Source organism: Toxotes jaculatrix, chromosome 14, assembly GCF_017976425.1.
Source record: "Toxotes jaculatrix isolate fToxJac2 chromosome 14, fToxJac2.pri, whole genome shotgun sequence".
NCBI lineage: Eukaryota > Metazoa > Chordata > Actinopteri > Toxotidae > Toxotes > Toxotes jaculatrix.
This window is the reverse complement of record NC_054407.1, coordinates 17050296-17076805: the sequence shown is the minus strand read 5'-3', so window position 1 is coordinate 17076805 and position 26510 is coordinate 17050296. Positions and strand designations below refer to the sequence as shown.

The 26510-nt window shown below is 39.1% G+C and overlaps 1 protein-coding gene across 3 annotated transcripts in view; it reads left to right on the top strand.

Annotated features, from left to right (window-relative positions):
- rock1 (Rho-associated, coiled-coil containing protein kinase 1) overlaps positions 1 to 21948 on the top strand; it is a 28141-nt gene extending 6193 nt beyond the window's left edge. Inside the window, exons 2-33 of one of the 3 annotated variants that reach the window (XM_041055056.1) lie at positions 3400 to 3481; positions 5491 to 5591; positions 5703 to 5840; positions 5985 to 6160; positions 7281 to 7365; positions 7536 to 7680; positions 7854 to 7992; positions 8257 to 8348; positions 9152 to 9311; positions 9753 to 9825; positions 9944 to 10032; positions 10353 to 10401; positions 10645 to 10780; positions 11229 to 11320; positions 11419 to 11665; positions 12136 to 12242; positions 12408 to 12558; positions 13297 to 13457; positions 13585 to 13769; positions 14380 to 14449; positions 14534 to 14637; positions 14840 to 15005; positions 15158 to 15251; positions 15337 to 15425; positions 15512 to 15703; positions 15792 to 15957; positions 17771 to 17841; positions 17983 to 18071; positions 18196 to 18274; positions 18461 to 18722; positions 19452 to 19659; positions 20398 to 21948. In XM_041055056.1, the coding sequence (XP_040910990.1) occupies positions 3400 to 3481; positions 5491 to 5591; positions 5703 to 5840; positions 5985 to 6160; positions 7281 to 7365; positions 7536 to 7680; positions 7854 to 7992; positions 8257 to 8348; positions 9152 to 9311; positions 9753 to 9825; positions 9944 to 10032; positions 10353 to 10401; positions 10645 to 10780; positions 11229 to 11320; positions 11419 to 11665; positions 12136 to 12242; positions 12408 to 12558; positions 13297 to 13457; positions 13585 to 13769; positions 14380 to 14449; positions 14534 to 14637; positions 14840 to 15005; positions 15158 to 15251; positions 15337 to 15425; positions 15512 to 15703; positions 15792 to 15957; positions 17771 to 17841; positions 17983 to 18071; positions 18196 to 18274; positions 18461 to 18722; positions 19452 to 19659; positions 20398 to 20401 (4002 nt within the window). In that variant the 3' untranslated portion in view covers positions 20402 to 21948. Of the gene's footprint in view, positions 1 to 3399; positions 3482 to 5490; positions 5592 to 5702; positions 5841 to 5984; positions 6161 to 7280; positions 7366 to 7535; positions 7681 to 7853; positions 7993 to 8256; positions 8349 to 9151; positions 9312 to 9752; positions 9826 to 9943; positions 10033 to 10352; positions 10402 to 10644; positions 10781 to 11228; positions 11321 to 11418; positions 11666 to 12135; positions 12243 to 12407; positions 12559 to 13296; positions 13458 to 13584; positions 13770 to 14379; positions 14450 to 14533; positions 14638 to 14839; positions 15006 to 15157; positions 15252 to 15336; positions 15426 to 15511; positions 15704 to 15791; positions 15958 to 16658; positions 17636 to 17770; positions 17842 to 17982; positions 18072 to 18195; positions 18275 to 18460; positions 18723 to 19451; positions 19660 to 19929 lie in introns of those variants that run through there. The other 2 variants (XM_041055055.1, XM_041055057.1) reach the window with 2 other exon arrangements.
- The last annotated feature ends 4562 nt before the right edge of the window (positions 21949 to 26510 follow it).

Genomic DNA, 26510 nt, shown 5'->3' with positions numbered 1-26510 from the left:
TCCAGATCAGATGAATATGTATTCCCTTAGATTTACATTTCTAAGGCCTGTACCTGAAAGTTAGTAGTGAGGAAGCAATGTGGTATTTCATGCTTTGAATAGCTTCACTGGTTTGTGTGATCACATTTGTGTTTACATGCGGTGCAGCTTGTATTTGCATGGCGTATTGAATGGGTGTCTGCACATTTGCCCACATGTGGAAAGCATATTGTCTTGAAGAGGTGGCAGAAAAGGAAGTGAGACGTAGGGCTTGACTTAGGCCAGTCCACATGCCTTGTGCTGGCATGCAGAAAGGGATGATGTGGCTGAGTCTCCCATGGAAATTTTAACTCAGACTTTAATGTCTGGAAAAGAGCTTGTGTGTTGTGTGTGGATTTCTCTCCCCTAAAGTCTAAAGAAATAATTGCCATATGTAATGTCAACCACTGGCTTTGTGTGTTTTGTATAACTATACATTTTTTAACATAATTACCACATTTCATTAACAGGGCAATGAGATGGTTTTTCATATTATTATTTAGTAATCCCAGGGATGTGTCGCCCTCTGCCTGAAGCAGCATCAGCAGAAATAGGATAACATGGAGCCCTGCAAGCTCTGGTTTGTTTTCCCAGCAAATTTTTTTCCCTCCCCCAAGACTGCCACATAATGAAACATAGCCTGTGGACTGCTACCGCCCAGTGCTCGTTGCAATGAGTGAATCATATGCATGGTTTTGCTCTGTCTCTTGTAGGATAGATTGTTAGAATATTGTGTTCCATTTTTATGAGCACATCGTCTCGCTCACTCTTCAGATTTGATTGTCATATGTTCTTGCTTTAATTCAAGGCCTACCGTGTATGAGGACATCTCAGTGCCTGAAGACTAGAGCCACATACATTTAGAATTTAGATCCCAGCTGCAAGAAGTGCAGTAGAAGTGCCTATCTAGGAACAGTTTCACTTCTGGAAATCACTCTGAATTACTGGCTAAGAAGGCCCTTTGCCAGTGATCTCCCATCATGTTTGGTCACTGAGCCACAAATCAGTCACCTGAGGTACCTCATGGTCTTATTTATATATTGAACCTGATGACCGTGCCTCTTTGTGTGTGTATGTATAGTTATTTTAAACAAAATGTAGACATATAAACAAATCCTGAGGACTCTGCTGCAGCTCCTTATGGCTGTCTGATTTGATTACCCATAGTTTGAGATGATATGAATTTGTCTAGAGTTAGAGATTTTGCAATACGAGCAATATTCTTTCAATATTTGTATTTGATATTTGCATCAGTGTCAGGTATTAAATAGGCTGGATTTGGCAAAAACACGTTTTTTTTTATTACTATATCTGGTTCTTTTGTCACTGGTGTTTCAGTAGAGGACTCTGAGCATGGCTTCCGATTTTCTTTGTTTTTTCCTTCATTTGTTCTCCTATTGGACAAGCCAGCCCCACATGCACCAACTCTCCACTCCCTGCTCCTTTCCGTCATAGTGTTAAGCACTAGTATTGACTGAAAATAAGGCTCACTATGTGACTCTGTACTTGGGATGGATTTTTTTCCTCTCCCTTCCTTCACTTTTTGTTGGGAACTTGTTTGGCCACATACCTAAAATAGCTCTCTGACGTGTACAGTCCTGTTAAGGAATGTTACTGTGGCTGTCCAGAGTTTTCTGTGGCAGGAAGTTATGCAAACGTGCATTGCTGAGCACAGAGCCTTGTGATTAGGGTCCTGAAGGACTCAGTTCTTCAGTGCTTTTTCCAGTGCAGGCTGGCTGGATACTGTGTGGCTAACAAGGCCCCTTTTTTCTCCCAGCCTATGGTCTGTCTTGTGTAGATGCTCACTCCTGAATTTTTTTTTCCTTTAAGCTCAGCAGATGATGGCTCCCAGCTCGGTCATGTGTTGATCGCAGCCTATCCTCTCATTAATTTCCCACATTCCGTCTTTGTGAATCGCTACATTGCTTTTGTTCTTCCCACTTGCCGTTCTTTACCTCCTGTTTTTACTTTTTCCCCTCCCACCTGCCTTTTTCCTTGCTTCCACCCATCCCACACAGCGTCTGCTTCTTTTGTCTCTCATAGAGAGGGGTATGGCCCTGAATGCCATTACTGAGCAGAAGCAGCAGAGTTACTTAAGAGGATTCCTCGCCTTGTCTGAGCTGCTGATTCACCATGTGTCATCATTGTTTTGCTAAGAGGTGTAAAAAAAAATCTGACATTATTTAACAGAAAGTCATTCACAATACAGGAATGACATTATTCTTGGTATGATGGCGAGTGCAGAGATGATGTAGCCTATTTATTGTCAAATCAGCTGCAGTATTTGCTGCTGACATTTGAATAAATAAAATGTAAGCAAGCTGACCTGCAACTGTGTCTGAAAATGCTCATTTTCAGCATCTGGCTCACCCCTGCTAGAGGGAACACAGAATGGTATTTTGAGTTCAAGTGTTTGTGTGTCTGTCTTGTTTCAGCCATTCTGGATTATGGAAGATTAGATTAAATCCCGCGAGTGGCACTTATGGTCCTGCCTACCCTGAGGCAAAATAGCCTGCACTGTATGTTTGCTTACAGCTCTTGAAATTCCAGTATTGTAGCTGTCACATCATAATTTGAAGTGGGTATTTATGCTTGGCCCTTTTCAATTTTGTTTGATGACACCATTATTCTTTACCTTGTTTTTATAGCTTACAGGGATGTTATTCAAGTTTCATGAAAGGGATTTTACTGAAGGTCAGGAACTGGTGAGGTGGGAGTAGCTTCTGTAACTTCAGTGGGTGTTGCAGCTCTGTATTGTAAAGTCACTCAGTTGACCTCACTGTATGGTTATTGTAAGGCACCACCCTGTTGCCGCAGTCATCAGAAGCTACTTAGTTTCTCCAGTTGCTTTTATTAGAAACTTTGTTACCAGGGTGGGAAGTACAGCTTCTGGTCGTCCAGCCCGTATGACTGGTTGGTGTTTAAAATAAATAATTTATCATCATAATTTTTGTTGTTTTTTTTATTTAAATTGACCTTAGTGCTGTCTATAGCAGACAACACGCAAAACATAATGACTGAAAGACGTCAGAAGATGCTTGTTTATTGAAAAGATGAAGCTCCTTTCAATAAACAAGCATCTTTTGACGTCTTTCAGTGGATCTGTTACTAATCACTTAAAAAAAAAACGTGAATGCTTACAGAAGGACTGAAATCCGGGTATTTGTAATGAGCTAAAACCTTCCTAGACGTTATTAATGTAATCCATGCTGGAAGCCCACTGCTTATTTTGTGGAGTCTAAACTCAAGGCTTTTCCTACAGAGGCCAGTAGCCTGACAGGACACTGTGTGCATTTTACATGTTGTCTGGGATGTTGTTGTTGTAGTAAACACGGTGCAGCTTCGTTTGCCTGCTTGTTAAACCTTCTCCTCTCCTCTCAGGATGGCTTGGATGCGCTGGTGTACGACCTTGACTTCCCTGCCCTGAGGAAAAACAAGAGCATTGACAACTTTTTGAATAGATGTAAGTAGCTCACATCATGCTTTTCTCCTTATGTCCTCCTTTACTCCTGATCTCTCTGTGTCTTTCACTTTAACCATTTGGGTTCGTAGACCCCTGTTACATGTGGGTATAAGCCTAGGCTCAGAAAAGAAGGCTGTTTTTGGGTCACCGCTTCTATGTAGGCTTGGACACAATAGGTGTCTGCTGCTTAGTGTCCCCAACAAAGGGGCTTTCATAAATGGCTGGTGACCCACATGATGACTGTCGTGATGGCTTCTCTTTTTCAGTGTCCTCAGACTGGGGAACCCCCATAACTGTGTTTTAAACAAAATATAAAATATCAATCAAAGGCTGAGAGTGAGGCCAAATCTATGTTTCCTTAACAGATCTACTGTTCCTGTCCAATTCTCTGCAATTGAATTTCTAGGAAATGGCAACTGTCATGTTACAGTGTTTATGGCAGGACTTGCTCTTTTAGAGCCAGGAATGTCTGAGGTGAGGGGCAAAGAACCAACGTTATATCTCAGGGATATTCGTATTTAAATATGTGGATTACACTCAGACAGACCTATAATTCAACAAAACACCAATAACCAAACAAATCCTTACTCTCACTGCCTCCTTTGTTTCTATCTCTGGTATGACCCAAAATATTCTCCCTCTCTTTGTGGCAGGTTTTTGCAGCCTGCTGTATCTCTCTTCATTTTCCTTGGTTTCTCTTCACAGTCCTCCTGTAAAGAAACCCTTTGAACAGAGATCTGTTAACAATCATTCTTTTATGTGAAATGTTTTTCCTAAACAGCAGATATTCATTAAGTCTATTGAAATCCTATGCCTTTTTACCAACAGTTTATAAAATGTTTTCATTTGTAATAATGCAAGTTGATATTATCGCCAAATCAGCAATTACAACCTGCCTTCTTAAGACATAGTTGTGAGAAAATGGGATCGTAGTCTCTTTACTCTGTTTAAGAATAGAGAGTTTATTATCAACACAAGCTACTGTAAACCCTCAGGCAAAAACTGCCATTAGGCATCTCCTCAATTACTCTTAGTACTGTACTTTTGTGTGTAGCACCCAAGTGTTAGCAATGCATTGATGGATATGGACTAATGGACTGGCTGTCTTGTGAGACACTGGTCCTCACTTGCATGCATTGCCTGAAGGGTTCTTTACTCTGAATTCTCCCCTCCATATATTGTGCTTTGCACCCCGATCACATCAGCTGATTTCTGCACTCTATATATGCTGGGACCTACTGGAAATATTCCTCCTTCACCCACCCACACACACAAACACACTTGCATACAGTGTATTCTCTATAACAGCAAAATAAAACCCTATTTGTACCATTTCTAAACATACTTTATATGTCTTTTTGCTCCACTGGGATTTTTCCATTAAGGATCATGATCCCGGGAACCTCTGAACAGAGTGGAAATGACTCACTCTCAAATGTTCTTATTCTAATAGCTCAGGGCTTACTTTTTATTTTTAGATCAATTGAACTTGGATGCCCCTTGCACCCCCCCTTTTCCATGCATTCCCGTGCCAGTTGTGACCCATGTGAATTGGAAATTATCCCCCTAGTCCAGCTATGACCAAATTTGGCTGAACAGTGAATGCTATCTCCCCTAGGGGAACCAGCATTGTTACATCAGGGAGAGGCCAACTCTCAGTAAGCAACAAACTTTTCCTGAGTGACATCTCTCAGCTGTGCAGAGGCTTTTCTTTTCTGTTTGCCAACATGCTGGATGTTCCTATGAAATGCAGCTTATGCCATATGTAGACATATATAGGGTGCCAGTGATGACAAAACAGAAACCATGATCTGCAGACTCTCTCAGGCACTTTATACTTTATTAACTTGATGTCACTAATTTTGCCAACTATAACTTTGGCTGTGATCCTTCAGAGCACAAGGCTAAGGATAAGACTCAATTTAAAGGTCAATGCAATAAAGCATAGTAAAGTTTCCTGAATAGAATCTGTTAAGCTGTAACATCTGTCTTTGCTTTTTTTTTCCCAGACAAGGAAACCATTAGTAAAATTCGTGATCTACGCATGAAAGCAGAAGACTATGAGGTGGTTAAAGTTATTGGGAGGGGAGCATTTGGAGAGGTGCAGTTGGTAAGAATGTCATTTTGTGTGAATGTGTTTTTAACAACAGTGTAACTCTAAACCTCCACAAGTGAAGTTCAGCTAAGTCTGACTTGATTGTTGCCTCGTTGACTTTTCCAGGTAAGACACAAAGCCACAAGCAAAGTATACGCCATGAAGCTGCTGAGCAAGTTTGAGATGATCAAGAGGTCAGACTCTGCTTTCTTCTGGGAGGAGAGGGACATCATGGCTTTTGCCAACAGCGCATGGGTGGTGCAGGTATGATGTAATAGAAGAACAAGACATCTAAAACCTATTTAACCTAGTTTGATGTAAATAAGTCCAGCCTTATGTGAGTGAATGACAGTTTTCTTTGACATTTTTCACTAATCATTTCTGGCTTTTTTTTCCTCCATTCCACAGCTATTTTTTGCTTTCCAAGATGATCGCTACCTCTACATGGTGATGGAATACATGCCTGGTGGCGACTTGGTTAATTTGATGAGCAACTATGACGTCCCAGAGAAGTGGGCGCGCTTTTACACAGCTGAGGTGGTGCTGGCTCTGGATGGAATCCACTCCATGGGCTTCATTCACAGGTAACAACAAAACTCTCCTTTCTTTGTGTCTCCTACTGTGTTTGTTGGTTTGGTTTTCAGATTGGCTGCAGTCAAACACATGGAAGTACATGTGTTTGATACATTTCAAATCGAACTACTGTTTCTTACTCACTGTGTGGCACTCCTTAAGTTTTTATTCTGTGTTTGGAAGGCCTTCTGAAACCTTGCTCTAAGTGAATGTGTATAATCATTTGTCCTTGACAACTGTGAGATATGCAGTAGGATCTAGAAGGTGTGGTGGCAACCTATGATCTGAGGGAGCAGTATAATGAGCAGAAAGCAGTTTGTGGACAGAGGCACTGTTTTTAGCATTAATGCTAGCTGCTAATGTTTTAACTATAGGTCTCATTCTACATTACTACTTGCTTTCAAAACTAAAACTCCATTAGGCACAAAATTCTGGTTAAATTATAAACCAAAAACTAACACAATTCTCTACCTGAACCTCAAACCATTTAAAAGCCTTTAAATGACTTGTAGTTCCTGCCATTGTTGTCTCATTTCTTTTGGGTTCCTTCAGCAATGATTTATATGAGATTTAAATTTTCTGTTAGTGTTGTTGCTTTTCAGCTCAGTTCCATGATGCTGGCTGTGGATGTGGAATATCTCTTGGAGTACGAGGGAAATCAGTCTCTCTGTGCTGGATGGCACCACATATTTGTTAAATTATTTTTATGCACAAAAGGCATAAAATATTTAGTCTTTTATTAAATGGTTACCTATGTTATTCTACAGACTAAGCTCTGTGTACAGCTGCAGTGGTGGAAAATTCACACCATGACAGTTGTATTAAATAGTTCTCTTCTGTTTTCCCATTAGCTTGCTGGAAGTTGTAGTGAAAGAAAATTTAATGAAGATATAAATCCTGCTCTCTCAGTTCCCAGCTCCCTTCATACCTCATTACATCTGACCTATTACTGCAGTGAAGTGCAGCACCTTCAGAGAGTTCTGATTTAGAGAGCCGTTTTCCCAAATTGCACCATCAAGCAGCTCTAACTTTAGCTGTACACATACACACTTGCAAAGTGCTGCAGTTTCCCTGTGAAATGCTTGAGTTGTGTTGTTTGTGTTTGATATCACTTCATTTTCGCCTTTTCAGGGACGTGAAGCCTGACAACATGTTGCTAGACAAAGCAGGCCACTTAAAACTGGCAGACTTCGGGACCTGCATGAAAATGAACAAGGTATCACATTCGGTTTCCCTCGAAACTAACTTTTCTCACATTACACAGATAAAAGTTTCAAGTGTACAAATTCAAGTCATTGTTATCAGTTTGCTTATGATTAACATCTCTCCATTTCTGACAGTTATTTTGAGAGTTTGAGATTTTTTTTCCTGTTTTTCCCCCCTCAGGATGGTATGGTACGATGTGACACAGCAGTGGGAACTCCAGACTACATTTCACCTGAGGTACTGAAATCCCAAGGAGGAGATGGCTATTATGGCAGAGAGTGTGACTGGTGGTCGGTGGGAGTGTTCCTGTACGAAATGCTAGTTGGTGAGTTTATGATTAAGTATTACAATTTTTAAGTCAACAATTTGAGGTTTGTTTTATTATACCAGTCATAAAAATTACCATAAATTAATTAAGCTTATGTTTGCGTTCTTGATAAATCATGACAAAAATATATCAGTAACCATTGACTCTTGTTTGTCCTCTTTTGTTTACAGGAGACACTCCATTCTATGCAGACTCACTGGTGGGAACCTATAGCAAAATTATGAACCACAAGAATGCCCTGACCTTCCCTGAAGACAGCGACATATCCAACGATGCCAAGAATCTCATCTGTGCTTTCCTGACTGACAGGTTAGAGAAGGACAGAACAAGCACTGGCTCATGAAGAGGGTCCTTATCTTTAGACCCCCTCCTTTTTTAGGTGCTAAGTGTTTTCTGGTGTAGAGGGCCTTCTGTGGAAAGAATCCTGATGAAACTATTCATACTACCAGAGAGGCTATGTATCTTTGCATCAAGTTGTATCACTGCTTTCTTCTACTGCTGTTATGAAAGTTGTACACATAATTGTTTAAATTATCAAATATCAAACTAAATATGTCCTCCTGATCCCTACAGGGAAGTTCGGCTTGGTCGTAACGGTGTAGATGAGATCAAGAGGCATCCTTTCTTTAAGAATGACCAGTGGGCATGGGAGAACATCAGAGAGAGTAAGAACATTTTCACTACTAAGATTACAGATTAGTTTCACACCTCCCATTTCATTTGGCAGTCTGCTCACTGTTATTTCAATCATGTAGCCAGCGATCATGTTTTCCATTTGACCTACTACAGACAGTTGCAGGAAATTCTTGTAGACAAGCCATTCATTCAGCATCCTTTCCAAGACTAAACGTGATTCCTGCTCAGAGTAATAATTGGCAGCACAGCGTTTTTGAGGCCGACAACAGGGGAAGCAGTTCAATGCAAATGTTAATGCTCTGGGATTGACATTGGAGCAGAAAGAGATTAGAAATGTAGGGCTAAATCCAGTAGCTAGAGTCAGTCCTTTAGTGGCTTTATATTTAATACTTAACTAGGCTGAAGTCAGCACTTTGGTGTTGGCCACCCCAGTCGTTCCACTGGCTGATCAGCTCTGCTAGCTGGCCGGTTTCCCTCTTTTTAAAGAGAGTTTCAAAAGAGATCTGTGATCCAGAAAAACTCTGCAGAGAAAACTGAAACACTGGTCTTTTATCTGTTGCAGATTATCTACCTCAAATTTCAGTAATGACATCAAAAAAAAAAGAAAATATGTATTTAGAATTATAGTGGTGGGAGAGACAAACAAGTCAGAGCCAGAAATATGTAATAAACCTCAGCATTTTCAAGGCTTGAACACCTTCAATCAGTTTTAATTTTATTTTTTTTCGTTTTGCGTTGTGGACTGCGCCTTTAACAGAAAGATTTATTATATGCAATGAACTGTTGTGGTCTTATTTTTCCTCTATCTTCCATCTCCTTTTGCCATGTGCAGCGGCTGCTCCCGTGGTGCCTGAACTGAGCAGTGACATTGACACCAGTAACTTTGATGACATTGAGGAGGATCGGGGAGAGGAGGAGACCTTTCCCATACCAAAGGCCTTTGTGGGCAACCAGCTGCCCTTCGTAGGCTTCACTTACTACAGCAATCAGCAGTAAGTCTGTCAGATATTGCTTCACTCTGTTTTTTGCACCGTTCATTATGAATGTGCAGAATTGACTGGTTCCTTGTAACACGAAATTGTTATAGTTGCATGTAGATGAAAATGTAGTGTTTACAGCGATAAATCTATGACATGATGCATTGTTCATGTGTTTCATGACTTGAAATGACTCGTGACTTCAATAGTAATCTGTAGAGTTCACTCTTTTCATGGTGGAAATCGATTTGTCATAGCTGACATTGTTTGAATACCTTATTTTAGAGAAAGTGTCACAGACAGTTGAGCTCTTCTGTTTGCCTGTGAATGCTCCCAGAATTTATAACGTTGTTATATATTCTTTTTAATTTATTGAAGAATTGGTGGCAGTGTTTAAGTTTTTACTTAGAGGCTTTAATTTAATTGTTGTAGTTAGATAAAGTGTTCTTTTTCCAGCCTTTTGCGCAGCTCCGCCACCACGAAGACCAGTGACAAACGTAGCAGCTCCACCAAGGAAGACAAGAGTCATGTGAGTAGAAGACTAATTTAAAAAAAAATAATAATAAAAAGAAAAAGTCTTAAAGCTGTAGGATATCTTCTAATGTTCCATCTCATCTCAGGCATTAAAATGTTATGTTTCTGTTTAGCTGGAAAACCTGCAGAAACGAATCTACCATCTGGAGGAGCAGCTCCACAGTGAGATGCAGCTGAAGGATGAGTTGGAGCAGAAATGCAGGTATAGAACCGGTTTATTCATACATGAAAAGATACTGTGCATTCAGAAAGTACTCAGACCCCTTCAAATGTGATGCAAATTCACTGGTCTCTGTGAAGGTTACAAAACAACATAAATGTGGAAAGAAGCATTAATTAAGCGAGAACCTATACAAATGTGCTTTAATAAAGTCCTTTTATCTCCAGTTAACTTGTGATATTTTTAAATGCGAAAAGGGCCATTGATAAGTTATTAGGAAGAGGAAACCAGACATTTGTCTATAGCAGTGTATATGAAATTTTCATGTAACTTCTGTTTTTCTCAAACTCCGTTCTTCCTAGGGCATCAAACACCAAGATTGACAAGATCATGAAAGAGCTGGATGAAGAGGTTAAATTCTAACACCTTTTTCTATCTTTTTTTTTTTTTTTTTTTACTATGGACAGATTTTAATTTCATGACATTTGCTTCTTTGCATTTATATTGATATAAAGAAAAATAACTCTGAAGCTACAGCTGTTATGTTTTGGTAATGCAATGAAATTGAGTAAATGACTGTTTGCAATCAGAGGCTAGATTAGGGATTGGTTTGTTCCTGCCTCATGATAGCGGCTCTCTTGTTCCTTGCCACAGGCAAACCTTAGGAAGAGTGCAGAGGCCAGCATGTCTCTGCTGGAGAAGGACAAGATCATGCTGCAGCACAGATTCACCGAGTACCAAAGAAAAGCTGACCAGGAGGCAGAGAAGAGACGCAATTTGGAGAATGAGGGTAAAGATAATGAGGTGCTGCTGACGTATGATTCAGACACTTTGCAATTAAAGTGTATTTGCAAAGTGAAGCTGTGATGTCAGTTTTTTGAGTATAGTTTTGTTACATGGTAATGCCTTCACCCTCAGTATCATTTGATCTGGCTAAGGCATGTGTCCCAAATGGATTACTTGGTATCCTTTTGTGACCCCCCTCACCTTGCTAACCACAGATCTAGTTAAGTGTTAAACCTTGCACATGTCTCCCTGAATTTCCAATTGACAGAGTACACAAGATAGCACTAAGTGGATTTACAAGCTATAAGCTGTTAGAATTTAAGACTTGATATACTGTTCAGGTAATTTAATGTAATTTTAATCAGGAATGTACAGAGGTTATTTGGTTTGGTTTCAAAATTGGATTTTAAATGAAGCCCTGCCCAATTAATTTCCTGTCTGATTATTTCTAGTGTCGAATTTAAAGGAGCAGCTTGAAGATATGAGGAAGATCAGCCAGAACTCGCAGGCCTCGAATGACAAGATTGCCCAGCTGCAAAATCAGGTACAGTGGACATGCACACACACACACACAGTGTGGGCTAGAGGAGGGACAACGCGTTAAACCTTTTCCATTCTGACCCTCTCTGTTTTGCTTGGCAGCTGGAAGAGGCCAACGATTTGCTGCGTGCAGAGTCCGACACGGCAGCAAGACTAAGGAAGAGCCACACTGAGATGGCAAAGTCAATGAGCCAGCTGGAGAGTTTGAACCGTGAGCTGCAGGAGAGGAGCCGTGCAGTAGACGGAGAGAAGGCGCAACTGGAGAAGGAGCTTCTGGTTGTTCAGAGCACCCTGGACTCTGAGCGGAGGAACTACAGCCAGGGATCAGAGGAGATCAGGGAGCTGCAAGGTGACCCACTGACACACAAATGATGACACTGACACATGCAAATTGAACGCTTCAAAAACAGTGGCTAAATTCCATGACAGCTTGACCAAGTCACAGCTGCACTGTGAAGTGTACTTTAAGGACAAACCTGCATAGGGGTGTATAAAATACAGAATCACACTCTCATTCAGACATTTGAGACAGCTGCAAAAATTCCTTTCAACAGAGTCCAGCCCTCACTCTCCCACTGGTGTCAGACATGCCCAAGCACTGATGACACCCACAGCCACCAAATCAATCTCTGTTTATCTGTCATTTATCTTTTAAACAATCCTTGTTTAAAAGATGGGAAACAAGATTTGAAAGTCATATATATTACTGGGGATGGAGGGACACTGAAGTCATTTTCTTTAAGACGATTTTGCAATGAAAATATTGACTACATATCATAAATACCATGATTCTGATTGTCTTTATGTTTTCTTTCTCAGCGAGGATGGCTGGGCTGCAAGAGGACAACAAAAGCTTGAAGCTGAGCCTTTCCAAAGTGGAGGCAGAACGCAAACAGGCGCACGAAAGGAGCAACAACCTGGAGAAGGTATATACAACAAGTAGTTGGTAGTAATATTTATGCATATATGAAAGCAATTCTACCCTGTAGAATTTTAAGAATTGCTGTTATTTTGGATATTTTTCATTTGATATATGGAGAGTTGTGTGTTCAGTTTGCTTCATGTTGTTTGCCTGCTTCTTACCCCCCCAGGAAAAGAACAACCTGGAGATAGACCTGAACTACAAACTGAAGACCTTGCAGCAGCGTCTGGAGCAGGAACAGACTGAGCACAGGGTGACGCGGGCACAGCTCACTGACAAATACGAGTCTATTGAAGAAGCAAAATCAGCTGCCATGAATGGTATGCCAGTCCTATGTCAGAGCATGCCCTGCTCACTGTTTTTGGCCATGCTTTTCTTTTTTTGATTTGATTCCTTTTTTCTTTCTTTCTACCATCTTCCTTTGTCCTCTCTCTCTTTCTTATTATTTTTAAATTACCTTTCCACCTTTATTTTTTTTTAAAGTTCTTCCTCATCCCACCACCTCCTTTTTGCTTTGTCCTACAATCTGATCAGACTCACCTGCAGGGGTTGTTTGGGTGGGAGGAATTCAAGGAGTGTAAGTCAGTCAGCGTGTCAGGACATCACCTCATTGCATATTAAAGCTGGACTCTAAAGCAGTTTCTGTAACAGAATGATGATCTGTACAAGTGATTTCTAGTCTTTCACCTGGTGTCTGCCGCAACAGCCTCTCCTTGGAAAATGTCTTTCGTGCTGAGGTTGTCTTTGTGTTATGTTTAGTGATTTTCAGCATATACTGATTTTTGTGTTAATCCAGTTGTCACATTAATTCCAACTGATACTCAGACTGATAAATGATCACGACACACAGTGTTCTTGCTGTTTCATTTCCTTCAGCCCTCCATATAGTTATTGAATGTGGAAGAGGACTGTCAGATTTAGTAAATATTGTACAGATACATTGTGAATTCAGGGTCCAGAACACTGACATTATCATAGGAGGTGTTTAGTTTACTTGATATTCTGTCAGTTGTCAGTAGGACAGAGGTGACTCTTATTCTTTCATTTGGCTGCTCTAGCTGTTCAGCAGAAGATGTCTGAGGAGAATGGAGCGAGGATGAGAGCTGAAAGCCGGGTAGTGGAGGTGGAGAAGCAGTGCTCGATGCTAGAGTTTGACCTCAAGCAGTCTGTGCAGAAGATGGAGCAGCTGATGAAGCAAAAGGAAAGGCTGGAAGATGAGGTAAGAACTCCCTCTCACCTTAGTTGTCCTTCTAATATTAATCTATTTGTAATAAAGATTCCTGTGCGCAGCATTTGTGTTCCTCGCATCTTTGATATCTCACCTCTCTTATGTCTTCCTTCAACAGGTGAAGAATCTGCGGATACAGGTAGAACAAGAGTCGAGCAAGCGTGTCCAGGCTCAGAATGACCTGAAGAGCCGCACGCAGGAGGTGGATCGTCTTAGGTGTTCAGAGAAGCAGCTCAAACAGGAGATCAACACAGCACTAGAGAGTAAACGCTCGCTGGAGTTCCAGCTGGCACAGCTGACCAAGTGAGTAGTGTTTCTGGGTTGGAATGATAAAATAAATCTTAATTGTAAAACTGTTTTAGGAAATATATATGTTGTCCATTCACTACTTACGTCACACAAGACTCTGTCTAATTTAAGAATTAATTTTAGAATATTTTGAGGTTACTCATGCCATTGTGCCAGTTATTTTTACTCTCAAACAAATTGGCAGCAGCTCCAGCCAGGAGTTCTAATTTTCTGTTATTGCTGCACTGCCCAGTAATGCTCTTTGGAAGTCAAGGTGTAAATTGCCCTACAGTTGCCTGCTATTTTCAAGTAAGTGCTATTATTCCAGCTTAGAGGTTGACTATGCCAAAGCTGTTCTCTGACAGTGTTTACACCACAGGATTAGGGTTTACTCTGAGTCCGGCTCCATCCACTCTGTCTCTAATCCCCTGGTGAGCACAGCAGCCAGTGCTGCTGGTTGCATTTACTACAGTGGCTGACTTAGAGGCTGGCTCTGTTTGCCCGGCTAAAGAGTGTTGTTTAGAAAGTGCTAAAACCTGTGAGTGTGTAAAATTAGCTAGATATATGGAATTTAATGAAGAAATGAAAAGTAAGTACATCATGTTTTTTGTTGTTGTGTTACTAGACAATACAGAGGCAACGAGGGACAGATGAGGGAACTTCAGGACCAGCTTGAGGCTGAACAGTATTTTTCTGTAAGTATAAATCTCAGTCCCCCAGTGTCTCTGCCCTCTTCAGTGCGAAAGCCATGATCTAAATTATTGTATGTCCTCCTTCAGACGCTTTACAAAACTCAGGTCAAGGAACTAAAAGAGGAGATTGAGGAAAGGAACCGGCAGGTACAAGATGCTCATAAAAAGGTGCAGGAGTTGTCCAGTGAAAGGTAAGAAACTGAATCCTCCTCATGCACACTGCAGCACTGGGACTCATAGATTTAACCATCCAAATATTGATTATTGACCAGCTAATATTTTTATGTCCAGTTGTTTTGTTGAGATTTTACTGTTGTCTGCTGAAACAGTCAAAAAAGCTGAACAAGAATTTTATATAACTAAAACATAAAAAATTTTTTGTCCTGCACATAGGGACTCCCTGTCTGCCCAGCTGGATCTGACAGTGACCAAGGCTGAGTCAGAGCAGCTTGCCCGGGCACTTCAGGAGGAAGAGTACTTTGAGCTCAGCCAGGAGAACAAGAAGGCAGCAACTAGACATAAGCAGGAGATTGGGGAAAAGGAGGCTACCATTGCACGGGTGAGCAGAACCTACAGTGTCTTTCCACCTCTAGTTTATTGTCCCCCTCCACCTTGACATTATTATGTTCTTTCAGTAAGACATCATATTAATCTGTTTTACTGTCACAACTTTGAGTGGGGAAAAATAACTTTCTTTAAATTTCTCGGCAGCTTGAGGAATCTAATAAAACTCTGACCAAAGACGTGGAGAACCTCAGCAAAGAGAAGGCTGAATTGACTGAGAAGCTTCATACTCAGGAAGAAGGTACTATCCCCTTTGTTGATCTTTATGTCTCCCAGCTCTTTTGTAATTATGCTGCTGTATTAGCTGATTCTCTTTTCCTTGGCAGAGTATGCAGCTCAGAAGGAGGAGATTACAAATACAATCAAGGCCAACTATGAGAAGGTCCTCAGCACAGAGCGCACACTGAAGACTCAGGTAAAGATGCACTTTTTTAGTCAGACGGTGAACATTGGTAATGCAAATGGAGAATAGCGGCTGATTTGTCTACCTCAACCTGTCAGGCGGTGAACAAGCTGGCAGAGATCATGAACCGCAAGGACATGAAACTGGACCAGAAGAAGAAGGGCAGTACTGCCGACCTGCGGAAGAAAGAGAAGGAGAACCGCAAACTTCAGCTGGAGCTTAACCAGGAGAAGGACAAGTTTAACCACATGGCCATCAAGTATCAGAAGGAGTTGAGCGAGATGCAGGCGGTAAGTTAATATCTCTACTATCTCTAGTATAATCATTCAGGATTTTTCCTTGTTTTCAACCAAAATCTCTTCACTTTCCTGCCAACAGCAACTGGCAGAAGAATGCACATATCGCAACGAGCTGCAGATGCAGCTGGACAGCAAAGAGAGCGACATCGAGCAGCTTCGGGAGAAACTGAACGACCTGCAACAGCGCATGGATAACTCCAGTGTCACCAGTTTGCAGACAGATGAGACTGACAGCAACACTGCAGGTAAGGTCACCACAGGGGCTAACTGGACACTGCTGCTTCTGGTACTTACACTACAGGACCTCAAGTCTCAAATGCAGGACTCCTCTGCAGGTAAAAATTCTTGGAAATTTAATTTAGTGGTACCTGGATAGTTCATATTGGTTTATCTTCCTCCATACTATAAATTCCAATTATGCAGTGTGGTAAGAGTTTTTCTTTAAAATATATTATTAACAAAAAGGACTAAAGACTTTGAAAGATGCTACTTTTTGGTGCTTTTGGCACTTAAATGTTATTTCAGGTAAAACCTTAGTCCTTGTTGAAATCGGTAAATTTCCCAGTTATTCTTCGTGCCAAGTGTTTAATTGAGTTTTAGATTACTTTAGGGAGTTAAAAGAAACAATTTAGTGTCAGATAATTTATTTTGCATATTTAGAACATTGTGGCAGGTGTTTATTGAATAGACTGTTCAGCAGGTGCCTGTGGTTTTAAGATTGGTACATATAGGCAGAAAGCTGAGGCTGTCACACCTTTATTAAAGTCAAGCTGCTGTACTTTCTGCCTTATGCTGATTAACAGTTGTTCAAAACTGATGATGGTTAATCATCTTTTTCTGAAATGAGATCTAACATGAATACGAATGTACCTTGTTCTAGGCCTGTTCTCATGTATTGCTGGTGTCTGTGGTTAAGTCATTCTCTCTTTATTTCCCTCATGTCCAGTTGGTTCTCCTTGCTCTTCTTATCTTTGTAACTTCTATTCCTTTCCCTCTGTGAGTAACTGAGTGGACGAGCCCCCTTTTGCCTGGCCTGTGCTGCAGCTATTGTGTGTTTGTCTTTTTTGCCCCTGATTTTCTTAAGTGTTCTTTTGCCAGAGGTGATGCAGCCACCTCTGTTGGGGGAATTCATGAAACACTTTTGAAAGAAGCCTTATAGAGTGGGGGTGTGAAGGACATTTATAAATTCTCATACCAACAAAATGTGTTCACTAACATTAAGAGGATGTTACATGACAGTGACGTGCTGGCATTGAATTTGCTTAATGTCACAAGGTTAGCCCTAACAGTAAAGTGACCACATCAGTTCAGAGGTAACTGACTGTACCCTGTGTGAGGTTTACCACAACACTCTCAGCACCTTTCAAAATGTGTCTTGAAACTGAAAAAGCTGTTTTTAATTCATGGCACTGTGTGCTTCAAACACTTAACACTCTTATTGGTTCTTCTTTTTTTTTTGTCAGCATGTTCACCTAGAAGTACTGCTCGTTGTGGACACAAAAGACCTCCCTCACTATGTCACATGTAGCAGAAAAAGCCCCTCTTAGTTCACTGTTCCTGTTTAGCTTGTGTTGTTTCAGCTGCATGCACTCAAAGTTTTAATTTTAACACCAAATAATGTTTATTTATGTGTTTGTTTCTATTAAAGGAGTGAGTGATCAAGCTAATTGGTAGAAAATTAACACTAATTCCTGTTGCAAATCTGTTATTCTGAAGCTTTTAAGGTCATTTCAAATGATAAAATCTGCCATGCTCTGTTAACATGCTGTAAGAAGGACCTATGTCTAATATTTTCCTCCTGCATGGGGAGTGTGTTGCAGCAGCATGGCATATCTAAATTTGTGCCTTGTCACCTACTCCAGTGCAGTTACCTAATGCAGGAAGAACTCCTTGAGGAGTTCACCTGGTGTTACAAAACAATTATGACCTTTGTGACTTGACTTTTTTTTTTTTTTTTTTTTTCCCCCAGTTCAGTTTGGATTTAATCACTGCATGGCCAGTGTCTTTAAAAACACTTCATTGATCTGTAACTTTTTTCACATCTGGGCTGCTTTCCAGAATCCAGATTGGAGGGTTGGCTGTCCATTCCTAATCGTGCTAATATTAAGCGATATGGATGGAAGAAGCAGGTAGGTTGTGTTTATTTGGCATTTCCTCTGTTCTCCAGCGGTTTGTTAAACTTTATTATGCTGCCATAACAAATGCTGTGAACTCCTTAGACAATGTCATTATCACATTCCTTTCATTGTCTGTCATTGTAATATTTGCAGTATGTGGTGGTGAGCAGTAAGAAGATTCTTTTCTACAATGATGAGCAGGAGAAGGAACAGTCCAGCCCCTCAATGGTACTAGATATCGAGTAAGTTTTTTTTTTTTGTTGTTCCTTCTTGTTTGACCTTTTGTTGCAGTGATTGTGCTTACAAGTCAGTAGTGCACATATATTTACTGATATGTAATTGTTTATTTTGTATCTTCTTGTGCAGCAAACTATTTCATGTGAGACCAGTCACTCAAGGAGACGTGTACCGGGCTGAGACTGAAGAGATTCCAAGGATATTCCAGGTAGGAGGCTCTTTTCTGTCCAGGAGTTGTCTCCAGATTTTTAAATTCACCTCCATCCACGTCTCCTCCTCTACATTCACTTCTGCTGTCCCAATATCAGATTTTTGAAGCTCTGCTCTGCCATAGAAATATGTGTTTTAAGGCAGACTTTCTGACAAGGAGCTCCTTTTCTCTGTCTGTGTGCAGATTCTGTATGCCAACGAGGGGGAGTGCAGGAAGGAGGCAGACATGGAGACGGTCCCTCAGGGCGACAAGACCAACTGTCTCCCACACAAAGGCCACGAGTTCATCCCCACGCTATATCACTTCCCTTCAAACTGTGAGGCCTGTGCCAAGCCTCTGTGGCACGTCTTCAAGCCGCCTCCAGCCCTGGAGTGTCGCCGCTGCCACGTCAAGTGCCACAAGGACCACCTCGACAAAAAGGAGGACGTTATTGCTCCTTGCAAAGGTAACCTGCCAACAGTCTTGTTCTTGTTGGTCTAAGCTGTGACTGGTGGATAGAATTTTAATATATATTTTCTTTAATATATATTATACCTAAAATTATTTAATAATTGTAGCTGATGAGCTGTCATCAACTGTAAATGTTTAAAGGTACTTTCCAGTGGATGTTGAAGCCCTAATCTAGAAATGACTGTATAAACGTTGGTGAGATTCACACTCACTCTGGAGGAGTTTGAATTACACAGATTATTTGCTGCTTTCATAGCTTAATATTCCATAACTGCTAAAGTAAAAAATGAAAAATCTATTTTAAGCTACATACAAGATGTATGCATACGGCATTTAGCTCCCACTTGTTCTTAATAGCGCATAAAATTCAGTTAATGTGGTTTTCAAGATATTTTCAGCACACGTAAACTTTATCATGAAGTAGAAATCTAACAAAGATGGATAAGCCCATCAACTGAGAATTAATCTGTAAAGAATGAAGTTAATCATAAGGTTCTAGCTCTTTAAATGTCTCTTGGTCAAACAAAGCAAGCTGTTGAAATATGCCAGTTGGGCTTGGTAAAATTGTGATGACCTTTTTTCACTATATATTAACAACTTCTAGACCAAACAAATAATTGATTGATCAAGAAGATATCAGGTTCATTAATCAATAATGAAAAGAATCCTTAGTTGCTACTTTGGTGTCATATTTCTAACCATGATCTGATGCCATCCTCTACAGTAAATTACGACGTGACCTCTGCCCGGGACATGCTCCTGCTGGCCCTGACCCAAGATGAGCAGAAGAAATGGATCGGCCACCTTGGAAAGAAGATTCCCAAGACCCCACCATCTACATTTTCAAGAGCTTCTCCTCGTTCTATGTCCACCCGCTCTGGACCAAACCAGTCCTTCCGCAGGAACCCTAAAAGCAATACAGGAAAGCTGAGGTAACTTGACAATTTGGGTCTAATTTCTATGTCTTTTTCCAGCTGTTTCTAATGAATTTTTATGCTCTGGTTGCCTAGAAATATATAGTTTCCGTCACTAGTGTTCAAATAGCTATGGCTAACTGCATGACCTACAATAAGGCACTGTAATATTGTTTTAAGCAGTAAATGAGGGTGTGCTGCAGTCAGAAGTCTTATTTTATCCCATCTGGTGGGCTGAGATGTGGTCAAGTCAGTCACATGACCTGCTGTTTGTCTCCTGTGTTGTAGCAGAGCGCAGTCCAGCCTCCAAGCAGCAGACACAACATCCAGCACTTGTTGACAGGAACTTCTTCAGAAAGTGTTGATGTGTTTTTTAGACTTTTGTCTACAGCTTCAAACTTGTCTATTTATTAATTGTGTAAATGGGTGTTTCTAACACGAGACACTTCCTGGTTGGTTGGTTGGTTGACTCCTGGGCTCTTTCCAGTTGACACTTGGGATGCTCATTTTTCTAATTGGCACTAATGTGTTATTGGGTTCAGTAACTAACTTACAGACTTACTGTACAACTCTTGTTATAATGGTCCACATTAAGGGTTTTTTACAATGCCTGTCAAACATGATGCAAAGGTGTTAATGGTGTTGCAGTGCCTGTAAACACGCTTTTCTGTTGTATCTTGACTTAAACTGGGTTACTAACCAGGGTTATGGTATTGTCTTCTTTTACTGGACACCTGTCTCTATTCTTTCTTTCAGCTAACCATCTGAACCGTTCCTCACCTTCAAAAATGGAGTAACACAATGAAAAATTCATTAAAAAGAAAAAAAAATATTGATAAATAACCAGCGCTGGAAAATTGCAACACATGGCATGACACAAGGCATGGTGGACATTAAGAGGCCTGATATACCCCCCCACCCGCCGCCTTTCTTCAAGAGAACACCATTGTCCAACATCATCAAACTTGCAGCTCTCCATTTCTACCAGAAGATGGCACACTTGTCTTGAACTAAACATGGACAGTGCAGCCACTTAGAGGGACTCATGTCATGGAGCCATTCTGTGTTTTATATTATATGACAGTTCTGATGGAAACAGGAAGGTGAAAGGGGGTTTTGCTGGGACTCCTGCAAGTATGTTTTCAGTTTAAGGTACTGTCATACAGGGATTTCAGATCTGCAGTGAGTAGTTGTGTCTCAGGGGTGGAAAATGAATATTTGTTTTGTAATTTCTTCCCCCACCTGACAGATGCTCAAGCTAAATGCAAGCATACTTCTGTTTCCAGCTACAAAAAAAAAAATGACTGATGCCTTCGTCTAATGTCTTTGGCCTTTCTGCCTTTATTCTTATCACTCTGCAAGTCACTTATCAGGTTTGGAACAGAGTATTGGGACACAAGTATTAGATGTTTTGAGTATTGAGTGAGGAGCATGCAAGATCATCATTTAAATCTATGCATTATTTTTATTATTATAATTATTTTTATTGCTCCAAGCCATACGGAATATTCCATTGTAATGGCATATAGGAGTCCTAAAACATAATTGATCTTTTTTTTTTTTTTTTCTTTTTTTTTGTTGTTGTTTTTGTTTATTTGGTACATGTAATTTTTTTCTTGTATTTTTTTTTTTTGTAATGTATTGCCTTACATTGATTCATAGATAAATGGTTCAAAAGGAAAACATTAAGTTAACAAATGTAAAACTGCACTGTTTGAATTGTAAATTATTTGTAGAAGACTAAACAGGTGTAGCATTTGGCCCACCTAGTGCCTTAACGTTTGGATATTGATTTTACTGCCATATCTGTTTGTTTGTTTATTTTTTTTCTCCAAAACAAAAATCTTAACTCTTCCATCATTTATTTTTTAAGAAATTGCCACATATTTGTGGTTTCATCTGAACTTTCTCTGGTTTGAGTATATAAAATATATATATATTAGATTACCTCTTTATGGACACATTGCAATAGAGTTAGCGTGTCAAAACAAAGTCCCCAGACTCGGTTCATATCATGACAAATTTTGGGATGGTGTACTTAAAGCAAGCCTACCTGTGTCAGTGATTGTCCTTGTTAACATTTACAAGTTGTGTCTAACACGGTAATGTCCCATTAATGCAGACCCCCCCACGGTGTATATAATAAGAGAGACATAAGGATTATGGAATACCTCCGCAATCTTTTCATTTGTAACTTTTTGTTCAGTTAAAAAAAGCACTGGAACTATGATCTACTCTTGTCTTGGATAATTTGCATGGTTAACTGCATTGGAGTCCGCACTGATGGATATGTCAATAAACATATCTTTATCATTTATTGTATACTCGTTTTCACTGCTGATACGCATCATTGTGTATTTTTTATCAGTCTATACATGGAACCATCCTAGAACAATATCACTAATGAGGCAAAGTGTTAACTGCACCCAGGACTCAGAAAGTTGCAGACTTACTGTGTACCAGCTGGTTAGCAGTGATTTGGATGAGAACTGGGAATATGTAGCGCAGAAGCACATTATCTAATTTGTAAAGGGCCTAAAGGTGGGTTCTGTTTAATTTTCTAAACTTGGAGCCAAGTCTGAAGAGGTTTCATTTGCCAAAATCTGCTTCTAATACCCATCACTTCGGTTTTGTGCTTAAACATTGCATATTCAAATGAATTAGTGTTGAATGAGATGACCACGCAGGTAATAGGCCAGGCCAGGTAATATTCCAGCTTGGAAGAACTGTACATTCTGCACAGTGGGAGGAATAGGGAGCTTCATAGGGGTCCAGCAGCTTATTCTTTCCCTTGGGACCATCTAGCAGGTTAATCCATTCGTGGATGCATCAATGACAGAATACACCGGCACTCAGGGGCGGGCTGACCATCGGGAGGTTCGGGAGGTTTCCCGAATGGCCGGTCTGTTCCCGGCCGGTGGTCGGAACGTTTTTTCACCCTATAAAATGCAGCATCAGTGCACCGCAGCAGCGTGTCCTCGCAGCCGCAGGTGGCACAGAGTGGAAAGTAACCAAATGGGGAGCTGTAGGTTTCAGCAGTGAGGATCACTTCCGCGTTCGCGTTTCTCGGCTGCCGCTGGGGGCTGGCTCCAGAAGTGAGCAATTCTCCATTGACCCCCATGTTAAAACAGCCAGCTTTACAACTAAAAAAACATATTTACAGCCTGGAACATTTTTTTTTGTTTTTGGTCTCTATTGATCAGGGACTGGCTGGGGGGCGGGCTGCCTTACCCCCGTATGACGTTTTTTATGACATTTTGAGGTCTTACTGAAATACGACTTTTTTGGCATATTTTGACGCCTTACTATACTATGGCGTTTTTTATTACATTTTGAGGTCTTACTAAAATATGACTTTTTTTGGCATATTTTGACGCCTTACTATACTATGACGTTTTTTATGACATTTTGAGGTCAAAAACATTTTGACATTTTTTGGCCGAAAAAAACGCCTTACTATAGTATGACATTTTTTATGACATTTTGAGGTCAAAAAAATTTTTGACTTTTTTTGGCCGATTTTGACGCCTTACTATACTATGACATTTTTTATGACATTTTGAGGTCAAAAAAATTGTTTACTTTTTTTGGCCGATTTTGACGCCTTACTATACTATGACATTTTTTATGACATTTTATGACATTTTGAGGTCAAAAAATTTTTTGACTTTTTTTGGCCGATTTTGACACCTTACTATACTATGACGTTTTTTATGACATTTTGAGGTGAAAAAAAATGTGACTTTTTTTGGCCGATTTTGACGCCTTACTATACTATGATGTTTTTTGTGACATTTTGATGTCAAAAAAATTTTGAATTTTTTTGGCCGATTTTGACGCCTTACTATACTATGACGTTTTTTTATGACATTTTATGACATTTTGAGATCAAAAAATTTTTTGACTTTTTTTGGCCGATTTTGACGCCTTACTATACTATGACGTTTTTTATGAAATTTTGAGGTGAAAAAAAATTTTGAATTTTTTTGGCCGATTTTGACGCCTTACTACACTATGACGTTTTTTGTGACATTTTGAGGTAAAAAAAAATTTTGAATTTTTTTGGCCGATTTTGACGCCTTACTATACTATGACGTTTTTAATGACATTTTGAGGTCAAAAAAATTGTTTACTTTTTTTGTCCGATTTTGACGCCTTACTATACTATGACGTTTTTTATGACATTTTGAGGTGAAAAAAATTTTTTGACTTTTTTTGGCCGATTTTGACGCCTTACTATACTATGACGTTTTTTATGACATTTTGAGGTGAAAAAAATTTTTGACTTTTTTTGGCCGAAAAAAACGCCTTACTATACTATGACGTTTTTTATGATATTTTGAGGTCCAAAAAAATTTTGAATTTTTTTGGCCGATTTTGACGCCTTACTACACTATGACGTTTTTTATGACATTTTGAGGTGAAAAAAAATTTTGACTTTTTTTGGCCGATTTTGATGCCTTACTATACTATGACGTTTTTTATGACATTTTGAGGTCAAAAAAAATTTTGACTTTTTTTGGCCGATTTTGACGCTTTACTATACTATGACGTTATTTATGACATTTTGATGTCAAAAAATTTTTTGACTTTTTTTGGCCGATTTTGACGCCTTACTATACTATGACATTTTTTATGACATTTTGAGGTGAAAAAAAATTTTGAGTTTTTTTGGCCGATTTTGACGCCTTACTATACTATGACGTTTTTTATGACATTTTGAGGTGAAAAAAAATTTTGACTTTTTTTGGCCGATTTTGACGCCTTACTATACTATGTCGTTTTTTATGACATTTTGAGGTGAAAAAAATTTTTGAATTTTTTTGGCCGATTTTGACGCCTTACTATACTATGACGTTTTTTATGACATTTTGAGGTGAAAAAAAATTTTGACTTTTTTTGGCCGAAAAAAACGCCTTACTATACTATGACGTTTTTTATGACATTTTGAGGTGAAAAAAAATTTTGATTTATTTTGGCCGATTTTGACGCCTTACTATACTATGACGTTTTTTATGACATTTTGAGGTGAAAAAAATTTTTGACTTTTTTTGGCCGATTTTGACGCCTTACTATACTATGACGTTTTTTATGACATTTTGAGGTGAAAAAAATTTTTGACTTTTTTTGGCCGAAAAAAAACGCCTTACTATACTATGACGTTTTTTATGACATTTTGAGGTGAAAAAAAATTTTGACTTTTTTTGGCCGAAAAAAACGCCTTACTATACTATGACGTTTTTTATGACATTTTGAGGTGAAAAAAAATTTTGACTTTTTTTGGCCGAAAAAAACGCCTTACTATACTATGACGTTTTTTATGACATTTTGAGGTGAAAAAAAATTTTGACTTTTTTTGGCCGATTTTGACGCCTTACTATACTATGACGTTTTTTATGACATTTTGAGGTCAAAAAATCTTTTGACTTTTTTTGGCCGATTTTGACGCCTTACTATACTATGACGTTTTTTATGACATTTTGAGGTCAAAAAAAATTTTGACTTTTTTTGGCCGATTTTGACGCCTTACTATACTATGACGTTTTTTATGACATTTTGAGGTAAAAAAAAATGTTGACTTTTTTTGGCCGAAAAAAACGCCTTACTATACTATGACGTTTTTTATGACATTTTGAGGTGAAAAAAAATTTTGACTTTTTTTGGCCGATTTTGACGCCTTACTATACTATGACGTTTTTTATGACATTTTGAGGTAAAAAAAAATTTTGAATTTTTTTGGCCGATTTTGACGCCTTACTATACTATGACGTTTTTTATGACATTTTGAGGTGAAAAAAAATTTTGAATGTTTTTGGCCGATTTTGACGCCTTACTATACTATGAGGTTTTTTATGACATTTTGAGGTCAAAAAAAATTTTGAATTTTTTTGGCCGAAAAAAACGCCTTACTATACTATGACGTTTTTTATGACATTTTGAGGTGAAAAAATTTTTTGACTTTTTTTGGCCGATTTTGACGCCTTACTATACTATGACGTTTTTTATGACATTTTGAGGTCAAAAAAATGTTTGACTTTTTTTGGCCGATTTTGACGCCTTACTATACTATGACGTTTTTTATGACATTTTGAGGTGAAAAAAAATTTTGACTTTTTTTGGCCGATTTTGACGCCTTACTATACTATGACGTTTTTTATGACATTTTGAGGTAAAAAAAAATTTTGACTTTTTTTGGCCGATTTTGACGCCTTACTATACTATGACGTTTTTTATGACATTTTGAGGTGAAAAAAAATTTTGACTTTTTTTGGCCGATTTTGACGCCTTACTATACTATGACGTTTTTGTATGACATTTTGAGGTAAAAAAAAAATCAGACTTTTTTTGTCCGATTTTGACGCCTTACTATACTATGACGTTTTTTATGACATTTTGAGGTCAAAAAATCTTTTGACTTTTTTTGGCCGATTTTGACGCCTTACTATACTATGACGTTTTTGTATGACATTTTGAGGTAAAAAAAATTTTTGACTTTTTTTGGCCGAAAAAAACGGCTTACTATACTATGACGTTTTTGTATGACATTTTGAGGTAAAAAAAAAATCGGACTTTTTTTGTCTGATTTTGACGCCTTACTATACTATGACGTTTTTTATGACATTTTGAGGTGAAAAAAATTTTTGACTTTTTTTGGCCGATTTTGACGCCTTACTATACTATGACGTTTTTTATGACATTTTGAGGTGAAAAAAATTTTTGACTTTTTTTGGCCGAAAAAAACGCCTTACTATACTATGACGTTTTTTATGACATTTTGAGGTGAAAAAAAATTTTGACTTTTTTTGGCCGATTTTGACGCCTTACTATACTATGACGTTTTTTATGACATTTTGAGGTCAAAAAATTTT